General features: G+C 30.5%; 1 protein-coding gene across 3 annotated transcripts in view; it reads left to right on the forward strand.

Annotated features, from left to right (window-relative positions):
* The window catches only part of CadN (neural cadherin), a 532,539-nt gene that overhangs the window by 416,569 nt on the left and 89,251 nt on the right, over nt 1-26,719 (forward strand). For all 3 annotated transcript variants that reach the window (XM_087149551.1, XM_087149545.1, XM_087149554.1), the window contains 2 exons: nt 9,316-9,431; nt 25,575-25,739. In XM_087149551.1, the coding sequence (XP_087005677.1) occupies nt 9,316-9,431; nt 25,575-25,739 (281 nt within the window). The remainder of the gene's footprint in view (nt 1-9,315; nt 9,432-25,574; nt 25,740-26,719) is intronic.

Here is a 26,719-nt window from a genome sequence, read left to right on the forward strand (position 1 = left end):
AATTCTATTTCTACATCTGTTGCGTCAAGCACTCAGGTATTATAATTTGATCTAGTTGTGCTTGTATAATTTTGATCTAGTTGCGCTTTCTACGTCATTTTGTTAACATCGTTTGGTTTGTTATTTAACATCGTTTGGTTTGTTATTTCTAAGTTAACTTTCAAAAAATTGGCTGGCATCAGCATTTTTATTCTTTAAGTTGTTTATTTTTTCTTTTGGAATTCGTTCCTTTTTAGCGAAATGTTTTTCAACCTAATCGAATTCTTTGCCGACTGTTCTCTGTATATATAAAGAAAATAAAGTAAATATTTTTAAAGTGTTGTGAAAAGAATTTTTAGTTGTACAAAGTACTACAATATCGCTATAAAAATTATCGTCTTCGCTTAAGAAAAAAAAAATAGAGCGTGGAAAGAAGAAGAAAAACTTATTATAACAATTATGAACAGCGACAAATATATCAAAGCGAAGCGTTCTATTTACGTATCGAATATGTTGCCACATTTTTAATACAAAAGTTAAACTTTTCTCCACTTTAATAAATGTAAACTAATGCGAACTTTACAATTCAATTATTAATTCCTTCGTATATTATTGGTTTAAGTTGTCGAAAATTAATATTTCAATTGTGAGGTTCGCATTAGCATACATTTATAAGAGTGGGGAAAAGTATATGCATTTTTAATAGTTTTTTGAATATGGCTCTTTGAAGACGTAAAAGCAGACGAAAAGCATAGACTTACAAAATGACTGATAACTAAATAACTAATCAAAATTTTTGAAAAAGAAAGAAAATACTTCTTCATTACGTCAAAACACAATTATGGGCCGAGTTTCGTGCCCGGGCGAGGCTTCTGTGGCGATATATTGTGATTACAGACACACACACACACACACACAGCCGCGTTTATTATTATGTATAGATGAAGGAAAGAAACTTTTGAGCCATGGGTTACTGGAATAAAACAAAAATATTTTTGTTTTTATTTTTAACTCAGGAATTTAGAAATTAATTCTTTAATTTGGGAGAAATATCAGTTATCTCAAACCAACGAAAACAGTAAAGAACAATTTATAAAAAGAACTATAAAATCAAAACAGTTACGAAATGTTTTAAGTTTTGATAAATTTTAAGAAAAAAAAACAAATATTTTGACCTTGTTTCAACATTTACGTGAACTTTGAAAACACAAAACCTTAGTTATTGTGCAAGTTAATGATACATACAAGGGTCATGGTATTGCTTTTAATTTTTATGTCTATCTCGCATCGCTAAATTTTATTAATAATAAGAGTTAAAAATAATAATTAACAATAAATATGAGTTATTATAATAGTTAGTATATATGAATTAATAATAGGTGTGAGTTAACAGTTAACAAATTATATGAGGTAACAGAATAGATACGAGTGGTATAGATTTCAGAGGTATATATACGAGTCAAATGTAGTTAACAATATATATGTGTTTACATTAGTAGATAAACAGATACGAGTTAACTATAGATACAGTGGCGCTCACGTACTTAAGAACATGTCTTTATGAAAAGTAAAATCCAAAACTTAATGTTCACACATAAGTTTATTGAATTGATAATTATGTATTGGAACAAATAACTTTTTTTTAATATATTTTCACAATGAAAATCATTTATCTGTTATACTTATACTTAAATTGTGTAACATTTTAGAAAAAATATGCATTCAGCATACTTAAGGACAACAAAATAAATATTTCTTAATCGTTAATAAAATTAATAACAATGTAAAAAATGCAACAAAAAATAAAGATTTGGAGCTAGTATTTAGTCGGTAAGCCTTTTGCGTCAATTACTGCTTCACATCTACGAGGCATTGAATCTACTAATCTTTGACATCGCTCAGGTGGTATAGCTGCCTAACCTCCTTGGACACATTTCCGTAAATCACCTAAATTTTTTGGTTTTTGCTTGTTTCACATATTTATCCACATCTATCCACAGCATCTCGATCGGGTTGAGATCTGGTGATTCAGAAGGCCACTGCGAAACCTCAATTTTCTTGCTTGACAAGAAGGCCTTCGCAGTTTTGCTCGTGTGCTTTGGATCATTATCGGCTTGCATGATTGGTTTTCTTGAGCGAAGTTTCCTGTAATAAGGCAGAAAAACAGTCTTGATAATGTCCACATACACGTGCTGATCCATGATGCCTTCGATTTTGAGAATTGGACCACATCCTGAGCGTGTCATGACACCCCACACCATCACCGAGTCGCCTCCACCTTTTACAGTTGATTTTGTACACCGTACATTAAATTCTTTACCGACTCGACGCTTCACATAACTTTTGCCATCTGAGCCCATTCTGTTGAACTTCGATTCGTCTGTAAATATAACTCGATTCCAGTCAGCCGATGTCCAGTTTCGGTGTCTTTTTGCAAAAGCTAATCGAGCTGCTATATTCTTCTTTGACATCAACGGTTTTTTCCTACATACGCGACCCATAAGCCGAAACTTATTTAAGCGCCGTTTGATGGTATTATTGCTTACGTGATTGCCTGTTAATTCAGAGAATTCTTTTCTGATGTCCGGGGCGATTTTGTGACGATCAGCTTCAGAAATTCGATGACTAATTCGATCTTCTCGTTCGGTAGATTTGCGAGGACGTGGTTTTCGGGATGCTTTTTCAATACTTTTGGTCACTTTAATAGATTTCAATGCTTGGAAAACTGCTGGTTTTGATAATTTTAACCGCCTACCAATTTCTCTAATGCTTAAACCTTCTTTTCTCAGAGTATCTATTCGACATCTCTGTTCATTGCTAACATTTTTACCTTTACTCATAATAATGTTGAATTTTGTACTAAAAAAATATTAATATAATGTTTTAAAGCATAAAACAAAGATAATATAGTAAATTACACTTACATTGATCGATAAATTGATTGTAATCATTCAATAACTCATGATTAGACAAACTGTCCTTAAGTATAAGAAACTTAACAAAATATATTTTTTAAATAAACTTTTATGAAACACTTGTGAACACGAATGAATTACTTAAGGATTGAAGTTCAACTAAGGTAGAATTCGTCATTATAAATATCTTGATCGAAGCATAATATAATGATCCAATATAATGACGCATCTATTTTCAAAACACGGTCCTTAAGTACGTGAGCGCCACTGTATTATTGCGCTACGATTGCTAATTTTCCGTTTATTTGGCAATAAATTTAGTTTACATTAACATACAACATTAAGTTACATACAACATTAAATTTAGTTAACATTAGATACGAGTTAGCAATAATGATCAACAATAAAAGCTAATTAATAATAATATTCAGCAAATGATACGAGTCAACAGTAGTTAATAACAGATGTTAGGGCTATACCAGTGTTAATTTTCTTATTGTTTTTAGACACTGATTTTAAAAAAAAACATTAGAAACGAATTAGCACTAATGGTTAAGAACATATACGAGCTATCAATTACACTACAGATGAATTAACAATTGTTAATTATAAATACGAGTCAACATGAGGGTTAAAATTTGATGGCCCAGTAAACAAAAACATTGCAAGCACATCAACATTGTAAGTACAGATGCCAGAAATACCTATTAAACAAGTAATATTAAAAAAATAATAATAAAGTCAATTCCTTCTTAGGTTAACTAGGAAAAATTTTATTTTAGTTACTTTTCATTAAATTATTATTTTTTCTCCCATCTATATATAAAACGCTAATGCGTATGTATCAATAAAACCGATGATATTTCTTTTCTCGCGTTGGCAACAGTTTTCATTTTTAATTGATAGGCTTCGGCGCGCAAGAGCACGTAGTGAGCAGCATCATATGGCTAATCTATATTATATAAAACGCTAATACGTTTTAATTTGATAGGCTTCGGCGCGCAAGAGCACATAGTGAGCATCATATGTCTAATCGGGTGAATTCTCACCGAATTATTAAAAAAATTCTCACAAAATTATCTTCATCGAAGCCGTTGCTTTACATCCGGCGTTCAGTACTATTCCATATTTTTTTACAACATATGGTTTTAGCCCTCTGGTGGGAAAGACTTTAAAACAAAACTTACAACAGTTACTTTTCTCAACAACTGAAATTTAGAATAGTGTGATTAAGAAAAATATGTGAACTGTTTGCGATTTCAAATTAATATTGAAATGCACAAATTTAGAATTTTCTACAGTGAAAAGTTTTCGGAACTTCAGTGTTCAAAAAAGTATACAAAAGCTAGACGTTGAGAACGTATCCAATGAGCTAGCAAAGCGAGCATCGGATTGCTTCGCAATCCGAAATGAACTGCGAAAGCAGTTCCGGGTGTTGGCGAGCGCCAGCGAGCAGGGGGCGAAGTCTCCTTGTATAAAACTAAAATTTATTAATTAAATTTAATTAATGATTTAATATTTGAGAAATCTGTATTAACATCAAATGTCATTCACTGCAAGTTTAAAAAAAAATGTATTTGAACTTTTGTAGATGAATAAAAAGTATTTTATTAAAGATTGAAAATTTCAACAAGATATAGGAAGAGTGTGAACTAATAAGAAGAAATTGAAAAAAAAAAGTACTTGGAATCAGAGAACTGTAAAAGTATACATTTGGTGACGTGAACCACACGTGCTACTGCGTAATGTTCTTTATTGAATTTATCTGACACAGCGACTATAAAATAATTAAGCATTTAAGTGTGCGCAATAAACTATTTTTTTGTTCACAAATAGAGCTATAAGTTAGAAATTATCATTGATATTACAGTAGAGAACCGATTATCCGGAACGATCGGGACTATCGCTATTCCGGATAACTGATTTTTCCGGTTTTCTGAATCGCTGCAAAAAGCCGTTTTTTTTAGTGTTAAACCCAACTAAAAAAAAAATAAATAAAATTGGAAATAATCTTAAAAATAAGAAAAAACGATGAGGTAATACACTAATGATTATTTCTGAAATGATGGTAAGGTAAACATCTTTCAAAAAAGGAAGAAAAATCCTATGAGGAAAAAAAAAGTTTTTTTAAAAAATTGCGGGAAAATTTATCGAATTTCGTTCCGGTTTTTTGGTTTTTCCGGTTTTCTGATTTCCGGATAACGGGTTCTGTACTGTATTTATAAGATATGTATGTGAAAAACTGAATCGCTTCTAGTAAAATTTAAAACAATGACTAACGCTTAACCCATCAGAAAATTCCATTTCGTTCATCCCTATTTGATGAATGAATTAATATTTAAAAAAACTGTATTAACATCAAGTGTCATTCACAACAAGTTTTAAAAAAAATGTATGTATGAATAAAAAGTATTTTATTAACGATTGAAAATGTGAACAAGATAATAGGTAGAGTGTGAACTAATAGTAGGAATTGAAAAAAGAAAATTAAGTGCTTAAGTATCGAAACAAAATTATGACAATCGATTTTATTTCATAGCTGTCATGCAATAAATATTATGCCTTAACACGAAGAAAAATTTTCCATTTTTGATAAGAATAATGATAAAGAAGTAAATAACTGTCATCTCTTTTTCAAAGAGGAAAACTGAATTTGTATTTTTTTATTTTCGCGAGAGTGGATTATCTACCATAAAAAGAAAGGAAACCATCGAAGCCATTAGATTAATTTTAACCCCATAACTGCAATGTTTGTCGAGTAAAAAGCAATTTACTTTTCAAACATCGAAATGCATTCTGTTGATAACTATAATTTTTGTCTCAAGCAGACGTGAAAAAAATAAGAAAATATTTGCACGAACAAAGAAGAGTGACGAATAAAGATCAAAGAGTAGAACGATCTATGCGACAGTTGTCATGAAGTGTGGGGAGGGAGTTTGTTCGAATGGTTTTGAAACAATCAAAATAGCTGTGTTAAGAAAATGGCGAAAAAGAATTTTTTTTTAAAAAAGACGAAATATCTTCGATCGGTTACGGGAAATGTAAAATTATTTAACTTGAAAGGAGAGTAGTGGATTTCTTTTAAAGGTCTACTTAACTAATGTTTGTTTGGTTTTATTATTTGAATGGAATAAATGAGATAAGATTGCAATGAAGTAAAATGCTTAAATTATCCATGATAGTACAAAGTAAGATAAAACAACGTTTAAGAGCACAAAAAATATATGAAATGCAGACAGCTGTTTCGGATGCTCAAAGGGCAACCTTCATCAGTGCAACAGAAAACAATGAGAGAACAGAGTAAATATATATAGAAAGATGACGTCACAAGAGGGTTTAGAGCAACGGCCAATAGGAGGGAAGGGTGAATGGATGACGACGAATAGGAAGCAAGGAACAAAAAAAGGGGGGGTTAGTTAGGTTTAATCATAGATTTCCAAACAGGAGAAATATAAGGAACACTTGATAGGTCATTGACCAACAGTTTGGAATTTTTGAAAATATGATATGACTAGTAAAAATCTAAATCAAATATTGAAGAACAATTTTGAATGACTTTAGAAGAGGAAAAAAAAATCCATGATAGTATCCATGATGGTAATTTTTTATCCATGATAGTACTTTATAAAACTTTTTCTAAACATAGTTTGATTTCGGAATCTAATATAGATTTTCCCTCGTAACTGTAACTCTCACCGAATATTCTACCCCTTATCGGGACTGCGATTTGTTAGGAAATTTTCGCGCATGCGCTGTGAAGCTCAAATAACACAAACGTTAAAGTTAATGTTTGAAAAATCACTCTAATAGTTCAAGTAACCGACTTTTCTCACCTTCCCCTTTATTACCACTTAAATTATTATTCTTTCGATTTCGCTTTGTTTTGTTTATTAATCAATTTTTATTTTTCGCATTATTTTTACATAAAATGCGCTGAATTGAAATTTCCGGAGAACGTTTTATAAGATAAGCGTCTTAAACTTTTAGTTTCTTAAAGCGTTTCTTTACACCTTTGTAACTATACTTCCGATCAACTTAATTCATTTTTTAATGTCGATTTAAAGATATTTATCCACCCATGATTTGTACCGCCATCTTCTGATAATTTAAAAAAGAAAAATACAAAATACCAATGAAGGGCTTTGTTCATATAAATGTGATTTATAGTAAAGGTTAACTAGGGGTCAAGAAGAGAAGTCAACACTTTGTTTGAACATTTCTCATTCATTCTATCTGTAGTTATTATGTACTCAACTTATAAATTCGGTTATTTATAAATTAAAATTATTCGGTTACTTATATATTTATAAATTCGGATATTAATAATTCGGTTAATAATTAATTCGGATATTTAATTATTCGGATAATTTATTAAAATTTATAAATATATAATATTTATAGTTGGCACGCGAAAAAGAGGCAGGCTGAATTTGAGAGGGATAGATGGCCTAGAAAAAGACCTTTTAGTCATGAAAACTAAAAACTGGAAAACGCTATCAGGGAAAAGGTTAGTTTGGAAACCAAGGCCCACCCTGGGATGTCGTGCCATTGATGATTATGATGATGATATTATATTCATATAATATTATATATTTATAAATATAAAATATTATTAAATTTATAATTCTGTTATTTATGAATTATAATAATTTACAAATTTGGTTTTACAGAAGCTCAAGTTTTTTGCCCATTCTTTACACTATTTAAAATTTTAATAATCCCACCCACCTTACCACAAAAAATGATCTTAACCAAATTTATTTTAAGTAATTAACTGAATTAATTTGTTTTTATAAATCTATCTCTCAATCCCGAAAGATATTTTAAACAATATTACTTGAAAAAAAATGCCCTTTAAAAGATTTATAATCAGTTAGTTACATTTTTTGCATATTTTTTACGTAAAAGGCATTAAATTGATATTTTTTTTAGAATAACTCTTTTAAAATACTATTCTTTAAGAACGAATGTAAGAAAATTGTTTATAAAATATACAGGTGCGTATAACATCTCAGAAAAAATAATTTAAATTCTCACAGAGTTCTCAGCCTTTGATATATATGGACATCAAAATTTATTATCAGAGTTTTTTTACTTTTTTTTAAAGAAAGCAGACTAAATCAATGTACTACATTCTAGGGACGACATCTGTATCTGTTTCTTCATGCTGCAAACGATCCGAATTCCGGGCACGACGCCAAAGTTTGCACTTGAATTGACATTTTAGGAGAAAAAAACGGGAATGCGATTTATGTTTTCGCTACTCACTAAAATATCCTCGGATTTATGATGAAAACTTTTGTGTTTTTTCAATCCTGTCGTTGAAATCTTAAAATAAATATACAATTTCCTTTTTTTTCGACTCTTATTGTTTGGTCACCCATGCCACAGAAATATTTTATTAAAAGTGCACTGCAATCTATCACGTGATAGATCAGTGTTTTTTCTTTTAAGGAAAAGTACACAAATCGGGATTTTTAACGGACCATCTGAAACTAGCTAAAAACAAACGATACGACTGATAAAAAGACCAGGAGTTTAAAAAGAAATTGTTTTATATGTTTTACGCTAAATTGCCTAAAGGAAGTCATTTTGACAGCTTTTTAACTGATTTTTCATTTGCAAAAAATGTACAAATAATAATTCATAAATTAATATCTTCTTTCCTAGTGAAGTAAATTTTTTTATTGTTAATATTTACTAATAACTTGTTATGTAACTGCAAATAATATAAAAAAAATATTAAAAACTAATTAAACAAATTTCTTTACATATTATTTTTTCACAATGCAGTCATTTTTACTGCTTTTGAGCAATATAGGTATGTGCTAAGTTTCAGTCTTTCTAGTGTTAAGAGGGATAGGATTCAATACAGCGATTTCAAACTTGGAGGAAAGAGGTTGCAGTACAAACCATTGCCGGAGATGCCATCGTATTTTGCTGTAGACAAAGATTCTTAGAATACACAGGGTGTTCCGTAAATGCCACCCTTACTACACATTTTCAAAATCCTGATCAAAGAAGGAAAACACAAAAAGTATATCCATTGTAGGTCGTAAATTAATATTTAAGTGATATCGAAATCTGTGACCTATCACGGGAGGAATTGAAAGATGATTAGTATAAACACCTTCAGGGTTTAACCTCCAGTTAATCCTGCTTTGGTGTATATTGCACTCGCCTTCCTTTACTGTAATTTGGCGACGTTTTTGCTAAAATATTAATTTGCCACCAGCAGCTTGAATATTTTTTTCGTTTTCCATTTTGATTAGGATTCTATAAATGCACATTAAGGGTAGTCTTTACGAAACACCCTTCATATATGTTATGTAAACGTATATTACACATATTTATCTCTAAGGTTCCAACTTACTTTTACCTGCAGTTACTGGTGTTTATTAATTGTTTGATTTATTTGCAGCGTCCAGGATACGTTATGAGATAACGCAGGGAAATATAGGAGGGGCGTTTGCGGTTAAGAATGAGACAGGGGCTATTTACGTGGCTGGACCCCTCGATTACGAATCAAGAAAAGAGGTAAGAATTTTTATTTGTTTTTAGAAAGAAGTTTGTTTTTTTAATTTTGTAAGAAACTTTAAAGAATTCTTCCAAATTTATCTGAAATTTATTTGTAACTTATTAAAAAACAGCTATTTATATGAAATTTCTTGTATTACTTATGCCTTTAAATTGCGCATTTGCAATTTTTTCAGCAATAAAACATTTAGTAATAATTTACAAGTAATTTTTTATGGCAAACCTATTTTTATACAAGTTCGTTCGAATTTAAATTTCTTATTTTATGTTACACCAATTAAAAAATATAACTATTTATTCTTACAATAATTTATTATTATTTTATTATTAAATATTTTTCTATTATTCCTTTGCCTTGTTAAGAATTGTATCAATATCTAACTTTGGTTGCCATTTAATGTATCAAAAGATTATGTTTGAAAACTTCGATATAGTCTAAAACGAATTTAAAAGCTAAAACTTACTAGTTTAAAATATTTATTTTATATGCCTTTTTTATTTGAATGTTTGAAAAGTTTGCAGAAAAATATTACTCTTTCAATTCCTTTTAAAATTTCGACACTTTTATGCCCATAATCGTTATATGCGCAAAACATAATTTCTTATCTTTACTATTTATACAAGGGAAGGTGCTGAAGCCAAAGTTAATTTTAAAAAATTGCATATATTGAAGAGAAAAACGTGTTTCTTAGATGAATATGTTAAATCTTTTAAGAAGCATAAGAACGTGACGATCATTTATTTCGTGAAAATAAGTTCATATTGTATACAGCGTGGTACACAATAGTCACTTCTCAACCACCAAAGCTTTATAACAGTTCCAGGCGTATGTCACTTCTCATCCACCAAAGCTTTATAACACTTCCAGATGTATGTCACTTCTCATCCACCAAAGCTTTATAACAGTTCCAGATGTATGTCACTTCTCAACCACCAAAGACTTATAGCAGTTTCAGGCGTATGTCTCTTCTCAACCACCATAGCTTATTAACAGTTCAGTCGATAAGTCTGCTCTCTACCAGCAAACTTTTTAACAGTTCTACACGTATGTCTGCTCTCAACTACCAAAGCTTTTTAACCTTGCCACATGTCTGTCTGCTTTCAACCATTATAGCAAAAGCAAATACTACTCTTATTATTATGAACAAAACGTTTCACTTAAATCAATAGTTTTTAGAAATATATATCATATATTAATTTTATCACTTATAGTAATTTACAATTCTGTGTGTATGTCTTTTCAACGTGATAGTCTACTTACAAATATACATCGTTTTATTCTCTTTTAATTACAGTGAAAAATTATAAGGAAGGTAAACATTTTGATTCAATAAACGTTTTGGATAGTTTGATGGCATATAAATCGCTTATAGTCGATTCTTTTCCATTACCAATTTGAAAAGAAATACGTTATAAAAATATCGGGGCAATATATAGAAAATGATAAAAATTAAAATTTATCCCTTTTTTATATAATTATTGGAATTAAATAAAATAAAAGTTACATTTTAATTATTTAAGCTTTAAAAAACATATTTTATCTATCACATTTATGAGATTAGTTTCTTCTGAGCTACATATTTTTAATTGAAATTCATATTTTCAGCTATTATTATTATTAAACTCTAATGTTTCGCAAATTATGCTAACATGGTATTTTCTTCTCAAAAAAAATATTTTTTCATTATTAAACTAAATATTATGATAGCCCCCACAAAAATTAATTTGATTCAGTTTACTTACTAAATATAAACTTAATATAACCGCTAAAGGTTAATTATTCAAGTTTTTATTTTCAGCCGTAGAGCTGCGTTTATTTTTACCTCAAACAAATTTTTTTAGAAGAACGTAATTGCTAAATTACTTAGAACTAACATTTTATTTCAAAAATTAATTCTAATAATTTATTCATACCCCCCTTCCCCCAAACTCTGTCCTGTAAATAAAAATTGGCAGTTCGTGTCACGTCGATTAAAAGAGTGTCTTTTGTTAGGGGGGGAGGGAATGAATGAAACATAATTCTTTTCATCTGAATCAAGAAATAACCATCAGATTTTTCCCTTTCTTCGCCCATTTATTCAATAATGATTGAAAATCTCATTAAAACTATTTCGGGAGCTTTTTTTTCCCCGTTTTCTAAAGTATTTTCTTTTCTTTTCCAGAAGTCTAATTACTTAAGGGCAAAAAATTGCTTAACGCGAAGAAATTTAATATCACCTAACAAAGCGTTGAAAAGCCTCTGGGCTTATAATTAAAGAAAAAAAAAAGAAAACAGGAATGAAATTTTAAACTGCAATTGGGGGGCGCGTATTTTTCTTTTAATCTTAAACAAAAATAAATCAATGCTGAAACTTTCTTTCTTTTTTTTTACTTTTCTTCGTTGAAAAAGTAGAGAATCTTCCCACAATAATTAATTTCTAGTTAATCCAGAAGTTTAATCAGCAAAGACTGTTTCGTTTACAGAAAAAAAAATGTTTTGGCCTTAGGAATTAAAAATTTTGTAAATAAATTGTTTTGTTGCACAGTTTGAATTAAAAAAATAAGTTTTTTTAAGAATTCTCACCATGTTTAATTTGTATTTTTCGCCTATAAATACATCCCCTCTACAATAAGGAGATTAGCGTTATTCAGGGATTTGTTTCGTTGTTTTATAATTAATAGAAAAAATTGGCAAAAACTGGTGCCTTCAAATTTTAATTTAAGTAATCTCTATGAAAAGTATTTCATTTATAGCGATTAGGTTAAAAACAATTTCTCTAGCAAACTTTAAGGCATGAATTTTTTTACTGGATTTATTTTCATTGATTTATTGTTCTTCATAGTGTGTCCCTTTATCCTTATCGGTTATCTTCACTCTGCAACTAATAGCTCCAATAAAATCTTTTTCATTCTGCAACTAATAGCTCCAACATAACATATTTTCATCCTGCAATTAATAGTTCCAATGCAACCTTTTTCATTCTACAACTAATATAGCTCCAATGTTACCTTTTTCACTCTAAAACTAATAGCTCCAAGGTAAACTTTTTCATTCTACAACTAATATACAGCGGTGGCCAAAAGTGTGGACACTTTTTGAAAGTTTCATGTTTTTCAACTTCGTGTGCTTGTAGAATATATTAATTTTCACTTAAATACAAACGTTTACATATCAAATTGAAGGTAATTTAATGTAGAATTTAATAAGAAATACAGTATTACAATATCTGTATTACAAAAAAAGTTAAAAAGCACATCGAAACTGTCCTGAAACCAAAATTGATACCTTCCATCAGGGATCTCTTCCCCAACAACGGACCATTTATTTTTCAATAGGATTCAGCTCCATGCCACACAGCAAAAGTATGCAAAGAATGGTTTCAAAATAAAGGCATAGATATATTACCATGGCCAGGAAATAGCCCCGATCTCAATCCAATTGAAAATTTGTGGCGACGTTTGAAAATTCTTGTACGAAAAAAACGTCCATCCAATGAAAGACAACTAAGTGAAGCTATAATTGATTCTTGGCACCATGTGATTACGAAAGATGAACTCCAAACACTCGTTCGCTTGATGAAAAGACGCTGTGAAGCTGTCTTAAAAATTAAGGGTTATCCTACTAAGTATTGATTATGTAAGTATCACTTTAAAAAAATGCAAATCTAAGATAGATCTTACTATTAATTGCATAACTGTTTTTGTAATACAGATATTGTAATACTGTATTTATCATTAAATTCTGCATTAAATTACCTTCAATTTGATATATAAACGTTTGTATTTAAGTGAAAATTAATATATTCTACAAGCACACAAAGTTGAAAAGCGTGAAATTTTCAAAAAGTGTCCACACTTTTGGCCACCACTGTAGCTCCAATGTTACCTTTTTCACTCTAAAACTAATAGCTCCAAGGTAACCTTTTTCATTCTACAACTAATATAGCTCCAATGTTACCTTTTTCACTCTAAAACTAATAGCTCCAATGTAACCCTTTTCATTCTGTAACTAATATAGCTCCAATGTAATCTTTAGCATCCTGCAACTAATATAGCTCCAATGTAACCTTTTTATGTTTAATTCTAAATTTCTAATGCTTCAGTAATGCACTCAAAAGAATAAAGCTTTTTATTTTACTTTTCAATTTTCTTTTTACTGCATTTATTTTTTAACCACACCACCCCTCTTGTTTTTTCTCACACGTCTTTTTTCCGCATAACCTTTATAAATATCGACATTTAAGTCATTTTAACTAATTATAATAAATTAACTAAGAGCTACGATGTCATCTCTGGTTCGAATTTCATTGATGATTGATTGATTCAAACAGTGCTTTCCGTCTCGTACAGTGATGACGTCAAAGGTTTAGAATCCCCCCCTTGCAGTCATATCAACCGGGGAACATTTTCATCGTTTTTCTCCCCCATATTACTCAAATTAGGGTCAGTTAAATAAAATTAAAAAAACTTGTACTAAGGCCAGTTTTTTCCAATGCTTGATCCAGAAGTTCCCTCGTCTTCATGATTGTGTTCAAAATTACACAGTTACGGATTTGATCATTGATCTAACCACAAACCCGAAAACGAGCCTTTCCACACCGGTTTTAAAAATAAAATGAAGTAACTGTTTAGTAATATCTAATAACAAACTGTAAAATTGAAAGAAAAAAAAATAGTGCGTGTAGTCCCTCCGCGCGGAAGAAGTTAAACTTCGTAACCTGCGACGTTAATTGTAGAAGAATCAGCAGTCGTAGAAGGATCACTAGTTCTATTCAACGACTCTTTTTCCTGCTCCGCTCGCTTCCGTGCTCTGCAATAACGGTAATATTGTGCATTTTTCCCTCGTGGACCTCTTGAACCAGTGGAAGTGATTGTGGTTGCCTCATCGTGTCGCCATGGAAAATATATTTGTATTAGTAATGTATGTGAATACGTCATAATGTAATTTCAAAAGAGAAAACCTAACAATCAATTGATATTCACAAGAGACGTACCTTGACATAACCTTAAATCCGTCGCATTGTCCGTGGGATTGTTTTCACTCATTTTTTACAATTGTTATCCTCTAAATTTGAAAATAAAAAATACTATCCTATTAAATTATATGTGTATCAAATCAAACTAAAGAAATATTTATAGAAAGACAATACTTTTATGCTAGTGAGAACCAAAACAATATTGAAATGAATGAGGGAAAACTGGATCCTACCACGTGATTTCCCAGCCAATAAAAACGTAGCGTTAAACGTTTAACGCAACCTTGTTGGAAGTCGCATAAGAAGTATAACTTCAAAAGCATTGTAATAATAAATAATTGATCTTTGTATTTTACTTACAAATATTAAAAAAAATTCGGTTTCCATAAATTAATTAAAAACTATGACTGGCGAAAGCAAAAATTCAAACGTCTTTCTATCCAGAAGAGGTTGAATTTAATATTTGGTAGATAACATAAGTTAGAATAAAATAATATTTAGATCTAAAAAGAATTTCGTAGCAACCCTATTTACCTTAGCTACAAGTTAAATGCAATCTATATATATATTTCTCTTACACGGCACCAAAAAAAAGCCTCATTACAACTCCCCGAATGGCACCGTTAGAAAATCGACCAATGATTGCTGCTAAAAATGTCACATGGCAAATCTAGATAAGGTGGCTCAACATATAGCGCTTTTGAAAACGGAAACAGTAACCAGAGTGAGCATTATCAGGTTGTTCAATTCAGATTCATGCCCTAAAAACATATTAATATTTAATTTGAACTCAATTAGGAATTAATTAATTAATTGAAGTGAGAATGCTTTAAAAGGCCGCTGTTGAATTTATATTTTTCTACTAGCTACCTAAGCGTCTAAAAAACGTCTAAGTGTTTGTATTGAATGCATTGAATTTTTTTATATCTCGCGTTTATTTATGTTTTCACGCTTTAAAATGCAGAATATTAGTGAAGCTGCTAGGGCTTCTCGGGTAATGCTAACAGCCATGCATTTTAATTTATTGTATGTAAAACATCCTTATTTTGTTCTGAAATGTTATGTACTTTATCACAAATGTTAATTAATATAGAAATTGATTTCAATAATGCTGATCACCAAAAAATATTTCATTTGGCGATAAAACAAATTTTTGTGTTCTTGAAAATGAAAGACTTTTTGAGGGTTATTATCTCACAAGGAAAAGTTAGGGGTTAAAGTTTATATTTTTAAATAATAATTTTTTTTCTCTAAAACTATGTTTCTCATTTAGCACCATGATTTTTGATTTTTTCACCATGTACAATCTAAATAGCTAATATACTTTTTTAAAAGTCAATAAGAACATTGATAGAATTCTTCTACATAAGTACAATACTATGTCTTTGATGATAAAATACTATGTCTTTCATGATAATATACTATGTCTTTGTGCTAGAACATTGTGTTCATTGGCGAGCGAGCGCAGCGAGCCATGGTTCACAGCGTGAACCACATGGGATTGCGTAGCAATTCTCGGGGGTTGGCGAGCGTTACCGAGCAGGGTGCGGAGCCTCCTAGTATAGATTAATTTATAATGGCTGTGATATTTAATTGGTTTTCAATCATTGGTTTATGATTAAAGAGTCAGATTACGTTAGAATAAACAATACTGTTAAAAAAAAATTTAAGATAAGTAAAATATTTCACAATAATATTTTTAATTTAAGATCATTGAAATTTTAGAGTGATTAGTGAGATATTTGTAGATGTATTTATCAAACAGTATAAAACACCAGAAGTTAGTTGATCCAGATAATTTATATGCGGGTCATTAAGTATTCAGATCTCATTCTAACTCAGAAGAAAAATGGAACTTTTTAGTCAAAAGCACGTCTTTCGCATATTTAAATAAGTGAGGGGAAAAAACGTATCAACACATTTTAGTGAACGATCGAAAAATTACGGAATAAATTACGCAAGTACGGTTTTATTTTATTGCTGGTTTTTCTTTCAAACTGCAATTTTGGTAAAACTAAGTGATCAAAATTTTTTATAGGAGAAATTAAGTATAAATCTATTTTTTTTAAAGAGCAAGCTGTTTTGATAAGCTATTTATTTTTGAATTTTTTTTTATTCGATATATTTTAATAGAATGTCTTGAATTACACCATAAAAATTTATAATAATGAGTTTAAGAAATCTAGTAGATTTTTTTCCTCCATTTTTAAGGATATTAAGAAAATGAAAGAAAAAAATTAACTTTTTACAAACAAAAACAATATTGACATTTAAATTAAACAATCCCAAGAAACTGAATCAGTAAGATATTTCCTAATTGAAAACTTCATGTACTTCCAAAGTATACAAAAATTGAATGACAGTCGACGTGTTTCAAGCGCATCAAAAATAGGCTCCCGTTTTCAAGACTTGACAGACAGATCAAATTTTGTTTCGTTACTTCCGCGTCTGTCAAGTCTTGAAAATGAGCTCCTATTTTTGATGCGCTTGAAACATTTCGACTGTCACTCGATTTTTGTATACTTTGGGAGCATATGAAGTTTTAAATCAGAAAATATTAAAATATATTTATTTTTAAAAAAAAATCATTGCTACAAATCGCCTTATCATAGAATGTACAAGTTTTCTTTCATGAATTTTTGAGGCTTTTTTTATTCTAACTATTTTACTATTTACTAGTGGGCTGCGCCCCCTGCTCGCTAACGCTCGCCAACCCCCGAAAACTTCGCAATCTTTTATGGTTTGCTTCGCAAACCAGCTCGATTCGCTCGCTACTAACTTAGGTGCATTGCAAATGCACAAAATTCTAAGAATTCAAAACAATCATTCAAACTTTTTTTTTAAAAAAATTACATCTTTTTAGTAAATACTAAGTCATTAAAATAATTTTGAATTCAAATAAATGACATGTAATTCGTTAAACTATACTTTCGACAAAATACTAAAATAGAGATCTATCGACAAAGACTACTCACTTCTGCCTAACTTAATAGTATGAGGTTGCTGCAGCTGATGCTCACTAGTTATTTCAGTTTCCGTTTTTAAAAGCGCTATATGTTGAGCCACCTCAGCTAGATTTGGCATATGACATTTTTTGCGGCAATCATGGGTCGATTCGCCGTGTAAGAGAAATAGTAACGTAAACAAAACAAAGCAAACGTTGCCACTGGCGGAAAAGAAATACAGCCAACATTTGGGAGCCACGTAAGAGAATTACATATATTAGATTTTTTATGTAAATGTAATTTTGACCCAAAATTATATAATGTAAGCTTTTAAAACTATATTTTGAATCCATTTACATTACTTAATTGAAACTAACAAATAAATTATAAATTTCAGGGACAAAAAAAGTTGTTGAAAATGTATTTCTTGATTAAAAATTTTGTAATGACAAAATTATATAATTTAAACTTTCAAATTTATATTTTAAATCCATTTACATTTAGTTGAAATTAACAAATGAATTATAACTTTCAGCGCCAAAAAAGTTGCTGAAAACCTATTTGGCGATTAATTAAATTTGTAAGCATTGAATGCAGTACAATCCTCAAATAGATACAGCAGTGTGAGTGAATCACTTAAATTTCTTCTTTTCATCTACCCTATCTCACTGTGTGGGGAATAGAACTTGTGAACTGATCTAAAATTCTGTCGCCAAATTGTGGCTTCTTTGCATTTCTAAAGAAGCACTAGAAGAGCGCCTTATTGTAGTGCCGCCATTAATATAATGGCGGGCATAACTTTCTGCCTCGTCCCCTTCGACAGCATAACTTGGAGAGAAGAGGCTTTATGAGAAATTTCTCAGGAATGCTTTCTCTCCCGTAAATGCAAATTCTGGAGAAGGGAATTCGGGATATTACTATTTCACAGTTTTAGGTGGGATATGCATTTCAATTCCAGTCGTTACAATTCAAAAACTATCGCCTTAAACTAATGAACTGTTTCATTATTAAGTGAATGAACAAACTATCTGTTCTCAATTACTCGCGTTTTAACCACTAGGTTTTCAGGAATTCATTTATTCGAACAATAAAAGCCACCGCAGCGCACATTCCTTAAACAAATCACATGAAACAAGTTTCGTTCTCTACCTTAGTTGATTTAGTTCGACACTCTTGTGTAGAGATCCACCTATTTGAGAATACAAGTAGTGTTGAAACGTTTTCCGGATTGTGCTGAAAGATGTTCGAAACGTTTTACACACAGAAAGGAAACGTTGCAGATGATTGATTTCGACTGCGTTTATTTACTCTATTAAGTGTCATAGACACGCGTGCGCGATGAATGTAAAGTTATCGGGACGATTTTGACACGGGATCGTTTCAAGACTGAAGGGCCACGAAATTTTCCAGGCCCCCTTACAAAATATTTTGAAATTAAATTACTGAAGAGTAGTCCTAACAATAAAAAAGAATCTATTAAACTGCAAGATTCAAGAGAAACATTCTAAGAAATTTTAAAAGCAGACAACTGGAGATGATTTTTCTAAGACAACGTTTACGGTATCTATAACTTAAAACAAAATATAAAACAACGTTATGTCAAAATAAAAATAGTTTAGGGACCGCAAACTATTGAAATCAGTGATTTTTGCTAAAAGTCACTGATTAGCTGAATTATTTCTTATGGATGGGTAGTCTAATGTAAACAATAACAAGCGTCCTTAAACCGGAAGAAATTTAGAAAATTTCCGGTGTATCCCTCCGCTTATGTTATGACTACGAAGCGTTGTGAGAACAAGCCTAATATTCTATGCAGTTTTGTTATTGTAATTTGGGCTCAAATCTAAACATAATTGTACCATTCATAAGAGCTTTCAGAAATGTATTGATTCTCAGAGGTCGTAAGGCCAAAAAAAATTTTGGAAAGTTAATATCTCATTGTGAATAATTCTTAAGGTTTGCCATGTTTTGTATTTTATCCCTTATTTGGCTACATTTGAATAAAATGTCGCCAAAAATATCTTTTTAAGTTAGACTAATTAGAAAATATTCTAATGATTATAATATTAATATGCTAATGCTGAAGCTTAAAGGCTGAAAGAAAGAACTCGGTACATGTGAAATACTGCAAAAGATATGATGCAATAATATGGTGGCGCGTTTTTTCAATCTGCGGCGTAAAAATATATCGGAAGCAGTAACCCGGAAGTCTTGAAAGAGCAATTTTACCACTAGCGCCACCACCCTTAGTTTTACACGATCACCCATCCATTGTAAGCGGTAATTATTTTTTATTTAGCACTTAAACCAACACAAAGCTAGTCCGCCTTTTATTAGACTTTTTACTAATTTTTGAGGCCCCTAGGCCCATGCCTATTGGGCCTAGGCGATAATCAGGCCCTGAGTAACTCTGGAAACAATTGAGAACTAAAAGCGAAATTTACTGTTAGCTCCAAAAAACGAAATCGTAATCATTCAGAACAAAGAAATGAATAAAAAATCTTCGACTTCTAGTGATTATATAATCTATATAAACTATATATATAGTTTTTCCATTAGGCTGCAAGTACTTAACTTCATTTTGTTTAGTCTTATTACTGGTATTTTCAGCGTTTTTCATTTTCAAATCTATTTTTCCTTGCCGATTCGACTTGATAATCTAAACACTTTATTAACTTCATAAATAATGATGCAAATAAAATGTGTACAGAGCGTAATTAGCGTTAATTAAAGCAGACGATATTTTAAGTTAGACTAATTGTGTCTTACTTAAATTAAAGAAATTACGTTTTTGTAAACGTAATTTCTCTGAATGAACGTGCATTTTTTGGATGAAATTGGATTTTTCTGGCCCTCAAACTATTGGGGAGGGGGGGGGGAGAACTACAGCGAGATGTAAAACATGACCATTATTAAATAAAATTTTAAAAAAATGATAAATATTTACTGAAAGTTATTTATTGCATGGGATTATCTTTTGATAAACAAATTTTATAATTGTGTGTATAAATCTTTAAAAGGAATAATATAAAATTTGAAATAAATCGGTCGAATAGTTCCTGAGAAATCGAATTTTAGACGTTCAACTTTTTTTGTAGCGAAGTCAGACGAAAAAATGTTTCTTTGAAATATATAGCTCTAAGCGGTTAGTCAAGAGAACGAATGAATGTTCCGTCCACTTAATGAAACGTTTAACTTTTGCTTTGTTACTTTGTTTGCGTTATCTCTAGAATTATCGGATTTTATACTTTTATTTTTAAAATTTTTTTTTCGCATTTTTTAAGAACTTAACTAAACAGATTTACTATATTTGTTTGCTAGATAAAGTAAGAAAGCGCATGCGCACTTTGCTGAGAGCTCGAACGCGAAAACCTCTTGCTTATAATGAGCCCAAACATGTCAGATCCCGTCTCGAGCTGAATTAAGCTTATCTTTATTACCCATCATATATAATTCTCCCGAACTTCTAAAGGCCTGGTTTCTTAGGACAGGACGCCGTCAGCTGGAAATCAGCGCTAACCTCTGATTGGTATATTTATGAGTTTGATAGTGCACGTCATCGAACGCTCATCTTGAACTACAATTGCCGTCCAACTCAACTGCAGTTGGATTACAACGTGACGTTAACCACAGAAGCAATGGCGGACAACATCCAACAGCACATTGAAATCAGCCAAGATTTTGACATTAAACATAGCTTCTTCATTAAACATAGCACTCTTCATTTAGCTCAGCTATAATGTGTTTTTTCTTGAACAAAGTCATTATTTGTTCTCTAAAACACTGGTCGACAAAAACAAAATCAATACAAATTCAAAATAAATATTTGTTTACGTTATTAACGCATGCGCAATGAGAGATAATGTCTGCGTTGAACCGACTGCTCAAGCTGAGCTAGCAAAAAAGAATTTTTTTGGCGTCAGCTCTACGTCAACTTCCCGCTGACGCCCAGATAAGGTGCTAGTTCTAAGAAACCAGGCCTTGAGCTAACAAACCAGTATTTTGTTGACGTCCCGCTAACGCCCAGATAAGGCGCTTGTCCTAAGAAACCAGACCTTAAGAAAGGCAGAAAAGGCTATTTTTACTTAGGAATCTGTAGCTTAAAGGAAAATAAACTTATAAATACGATACTTTTTTTTTTTGAAAACCAATTTCAAATAATTTTTTTAGTCATTTTTTAAAAATTATATACAAAAACAGTAAATTTAAATATTTTGCAATTTTTGCTTAATGTATAGAATATTTTTATGGAGTATTTTTTCACATTTTAATCAAAAAAATTCACTAGACTCTATCAAGATATTTATTTGCCATAAAATTGTCCAAAAAGTTACTGGAATAGAATTTCTTACTTATCTTATGATTTTTCACTGTAAAAACTCCGACCAAATACAATTATATTTTTATATATAAAACCGCTTTTTAAAGGCCATACAAATTGAAGAAATAACCTTAAAATATTATTTTTTTAAATGATGAAATCGTACCAAATGTTGCCTCTAGCTCTAACGAGGTTTAAGTCGTCTTAACTGAATAGATGCAGCGATAATTTAAACCTATCAATTCTGTCATTTTCTTTTTCTGCTTTTAGATTTTAATAACAAGAAAAATATTTACCTTATTAAAAAAGTCGTATTTATAAAAGTCAAATTTCATTGGAATCACGCATGAAAACTAATTTATATAGTTTAAAAAAAGTGTCAAAAAATAATTAATTTAATTCAAATAAGTATTCAAAGAAACTTGTTCTTAATTTTTGCAATTTATCCATGACGGCGAAAAGACTAGAAAATTTGATTATTTCAAATCAAATTTTTAATGGAAATTTTGATGAGCTATTTAAAGTTTCTTAGTTATTACAAAAAAAACGTAATTATTACCGCCTTTCCGTATATTTAAAAAGGTCTTTTTTTTAATACTTCTGACAACAAAATCTATTTTCTTAATTAGCTTCAATACGCGAAGATAATTAAAGCAAAATCTCTGAATTTATAACACGTTTTATTCTATAACTTGCCAAAGAATTTATGTCAAATTTATTTTTATGCGAGTATAATACCACCTGACTGTTACTTTAATGATTAGTTCTAGAAGACTGTTACTTTAAAGACTTTTTAATTAGATCGGGGACCGGTACTCGATTTTTCTCTCTTTTATTAATACGTGACGCATTTTTTTTTTTTAAACTTTTGCTTAAAATTAATGCATTGCTTTATTTCAGATGCTACTTAAAATTTAAATAGATTTTATTCGTTCTCCCTTAAGAGTTTAAGGAAATTGGGTTTGCTATGTACATGGTTTTATGCATACAAAACGCATATGCTAAAAAGAAACAAAAAATATCTCCAATTCATTTTTAACAGCATTTTTCCTTTTCGTATTTAAACTATGCGATTGAGAATGGGCTTTAGTTTGAAGGTGGGACCTTTTATATAAAGTAAAAACTACAAAATTGGCTAGATTAAATTCTCAAAATAATAAATTCTTTCGCTAAATATTTACACAGAGACTTAACACAATGAATGGCACGAAGCCATGCCTAACACAAACAAGCTAATTATGCATCGAAGTTACCAGGTACTCAAAACAAAAATATATCTCGGTTACAATAAAATACATAAACAAATAATAAATTTAAGTTAAGTAAATCAAGTAGACGAGAAAGAATTATATTTCAAGGAGTTCGAAGTGCGATACGGCTCCATATTTAATTAACTTATCGTTAATTAACATTCTAACTTATGTAAAGAAACCCAGCTCAATTTTAATACGTCATTTTACTGATAAAGATTAGCTGGTGGTGACATCATAGGTCACATGTGTGGGTATGGGAGGTATTCTTCTTCTTGAAGTACAAGTATCCAATCATGCTATAAATTCTAAACACGTGATGACGTTATACGGTTCTCTATTTTAGAATTTTCATATTATAATATGATTATGATATAAAACCATTACAATAATATATTTCATGTAATTTTCACAATATATGAAAATTTTTATATTACTTATAAGTTGAAAATATTTTATTAAAATAATCATCAATATGAACATTTACGTCAAATTTAAATAGAAAAAAAAAGATATTTCAAATGTGGGTATGAAAAAAATCAAGTTTGAGTTGTTTTTGTTTGCATGAAATAAATTCAAAGAGTTTTTTCTACCTTTTATCTACGTTTTTCTTTTTTTTTAAAAAGTAGATAAAAGGGAAAAAATAAATTCAAAAATTCTTGATCTTGTTTATATCTTGATCTTGAGCAACGTATCTTCACCTATTGTGTGAAAATCTTCGTGTACCCAAGAGCTTGATTAAAATATGAAAAGTATTGAAGATTAACTATAATTTAAAAGTTGTAAAAATGTATTTTTTGCATATTTTTTTACATACATTGGTATTCAGCACCTTCGATTAAGAAAGGGAAGTAGGAAAAAATTTATAAAAATTCTACAATTTTAAATTCCGCATCGTATATCTTTTTCAGTTTTGTGTTTTTGGTCTTGCATTCGTTTCTGATACGCATTTTTCAAATAATTTTGCACGCGATTTCAAATTTTTCAGTCTCAAGCATGATTTTTTGAAAATTATTATTTTTAATTTTAAGAAAATGACAAATTAATTTATTTTAACAATTGCAAATGTATTTAGATTTATAAATGTCATTAATGTATTTCATGAAGTGTTCTTATAACTTATTCAATATAACTGATGCATACAGTTAACATTTTTAGCTATCTTTATTTTGTATTGTTTCATACTTATTTTTTTATGTATTGTATATTTCGTTCAAACTCCAAAACATTCTGTCAAATTTTTACATTATGCATTGTTGGCATTGATTTAGATTCAATTTCTATAATACATAATGTTAAAAAAAACAATATGCATTTTGCACTTTTCAGCTGCTTGTAATTTTGTTGTGTAAAATATTTTTGTAATACTCATGAAAAACCTAAATTAAGGAAGAAAAATAAACATTTTTCCTGAAGATTTTTTTAAGCAAAAAAACGAAATAAAATATTATTTAAAATCGAAATCCTAATCTATATATCCCTACTCTCCTTATCGAAAGATCTACCCAACGAAATATGATAAGAGGTGTTGAGTATCAAGATCTGAAAAGTCTAATTTAAAATTCTGTCCATAAACAAAACAAAATAGAACATTTGTGAACTAGAATATCTCTCTCGTATGTCCCTAACATCCAATTATTCATTTACACATTTTTTAACTGATTTAAATTTCATTCAAATAATACACACAGGTGCTTCCTTGAGTATATAGTAAACTATATTAAGGCAAATTAATGTTTATAACACTGGGAAACAATATTTTCTTTTGTGGCATGAGATTTTTAACAGATCTTAAATACTTTCGTATCGCTGATTTCTAATCTGCAATCAACTTCTCTCGCCAAGCTACGTTTTTTAATGACATTTTCAGTAAATTTTTGGTCCAAATGTACAAGTCTAAAAACGTTATGTATAGTAGAGAGTCGAGTACATGTTGCGACAAACTTGTAGGGGAGTTCATTCAAGCACACCACCAGAATTAAAATTGCATAGGAACGCATGCCCGAAAGGGTTATATGCTGCTAGGGGCTCTTCTTTATGATGAATTGTTTCGTCGTGTTCCTATGAACAGTTCATAGTAGGGAAGTACCCCTAACCGCCTTCCGAGCATGGGTTCCTATGCGGTTTAATCCTGATGATGTACCAAAACTCCCCTAGAAGTTTGTCACAATATTTATGTGGACCAATTATATATATAACGATTTTAAACTTGTGCATTAGGACAAAAATTAGCTAAAAATTTCATTTAACAAAATATGTGTCTTAAGGAGCAAAACTCAGTTCAGATTTTAAATCCCCACACCCTAAGGAGGCAAGATCAACTACTTGTATAATTACTATAAATTCTTAGATTTACTTATACTGCTACGTTTTACTCGTACTCATTTAGCGTTTAATTATATGCCATTGAAACAGGGACAATTTTGATATTATTTTAAATTGTAATATTAATAATATAATTAAATTGTATTGTTGCAATTTAATATTTAAGTTGCAATAAAAAAAATTAAAGTTCAATAATTGCACATGATTGTAAAAGTGTATTAACATCCTTTATTATTATAGATGAAACGGTAAGTATGGTATATATTAGCAAAGGTAATTGGTATGTCATGTTACCATTTGCAGTACATGTGTGGGTGTATAATGGTGAAATATGTGTGTGTTTACAGTACAAACTGCGATTAGTAGCTTCGGACAACTTGAACGAGAACCACACGACAGTGGTGATACACATCAAGGATGTCAACGACAACCCTCCGATGTTCGACAGACCCACCTACGAGACACAGATCACGGAGGAGGACGACAGGAACCTGCCCAAGCGTGTCCTACAGGTCCATTCCATTGTTGTTGTTTTACCTACATACCTTTCCTTTTCAGTTGGAATGCTGCCTGCCTGGACACGCCCACTTAATTTTGTTTTTCCTCTTATTTATTTGTTTAGATCATTGAGATGATGTCTGTTACGGGGATCTGTCTCGTGTTATAAGGATGTTTAACAAATCAAAAAATTGATCGAATTGAATATATAACTATACATACAATAATTTTTACATTTAACACTGCTTTTTCATTCCATTTTCAGTAACACTACAATAATTTATGCCACCTAGCCTAAGGGCATATTGGGATGATTGTATTAAGCATAACAATATCCGGATGGATTGATAATAGTGTAGAGTTTCCAATTAGTCTAGGGCATTGTAAAATGATGGCCACATTTGCAAAGAAGCGAATTTTTTAGTTAGCCTACGATATATACAAGAAATAGTTCACAATTCTTAATATCAATTTTAAGTAAAAGATTTAGAAACAAACTATATTCCTGTTTAAAATAAATATACTCTAGATATCTGTGGCCCATATTGTTCGTATATTTTAGTCATTATTTAGCTTATATGTATTTAAAGTCCCCTTAAGCTACTAGTAGCTCGCGATCGACAGTTTGGAGATCACTGATTTAACAGATCTATCAAAAGTTCAACATAATGGAAGAGAACCCTGGACATACTTCATCTCAATGATGAAAGAGATTGCATGTTGCATTCTAAATTATTATTTCAGTTGTTGTTTTTTTTCCTGTAGCCTTTTTTTTTCTTTTTGCATGTCGTGCATGTGATTTTTGTTTCTTTTTCTTTCTGTCTCTGAACGAAACAGTACAACCTGACGCTGGTCGCGTCTGACACATTGAGAGAATCCAGCACACTCGTAGTGGTGAGGATCAAAGACATCAACGATCTTCCACCAAAGTTCGAACAGCCCTCCTATATAACGACCATCCTCGAAGAAGACGCAGAGGGAATACCCAAGAGTG

This window comes from Parasteatoda tepidariorum, chromosome 1 (genome assembly GCF_982258835.1).
Source record: "Parasteatoda tepidariorum strain Cologne lab strain chromosome 1, Ptep-v5.0, whole genome shotgun sequence".
Taxonomy (NCBI): Eukaryota; Metazoa; Arthropoda; class Arachnida; order Araneae; family Theridiidae; genus Parasteatoda; species Parasteatoda tepidariorum.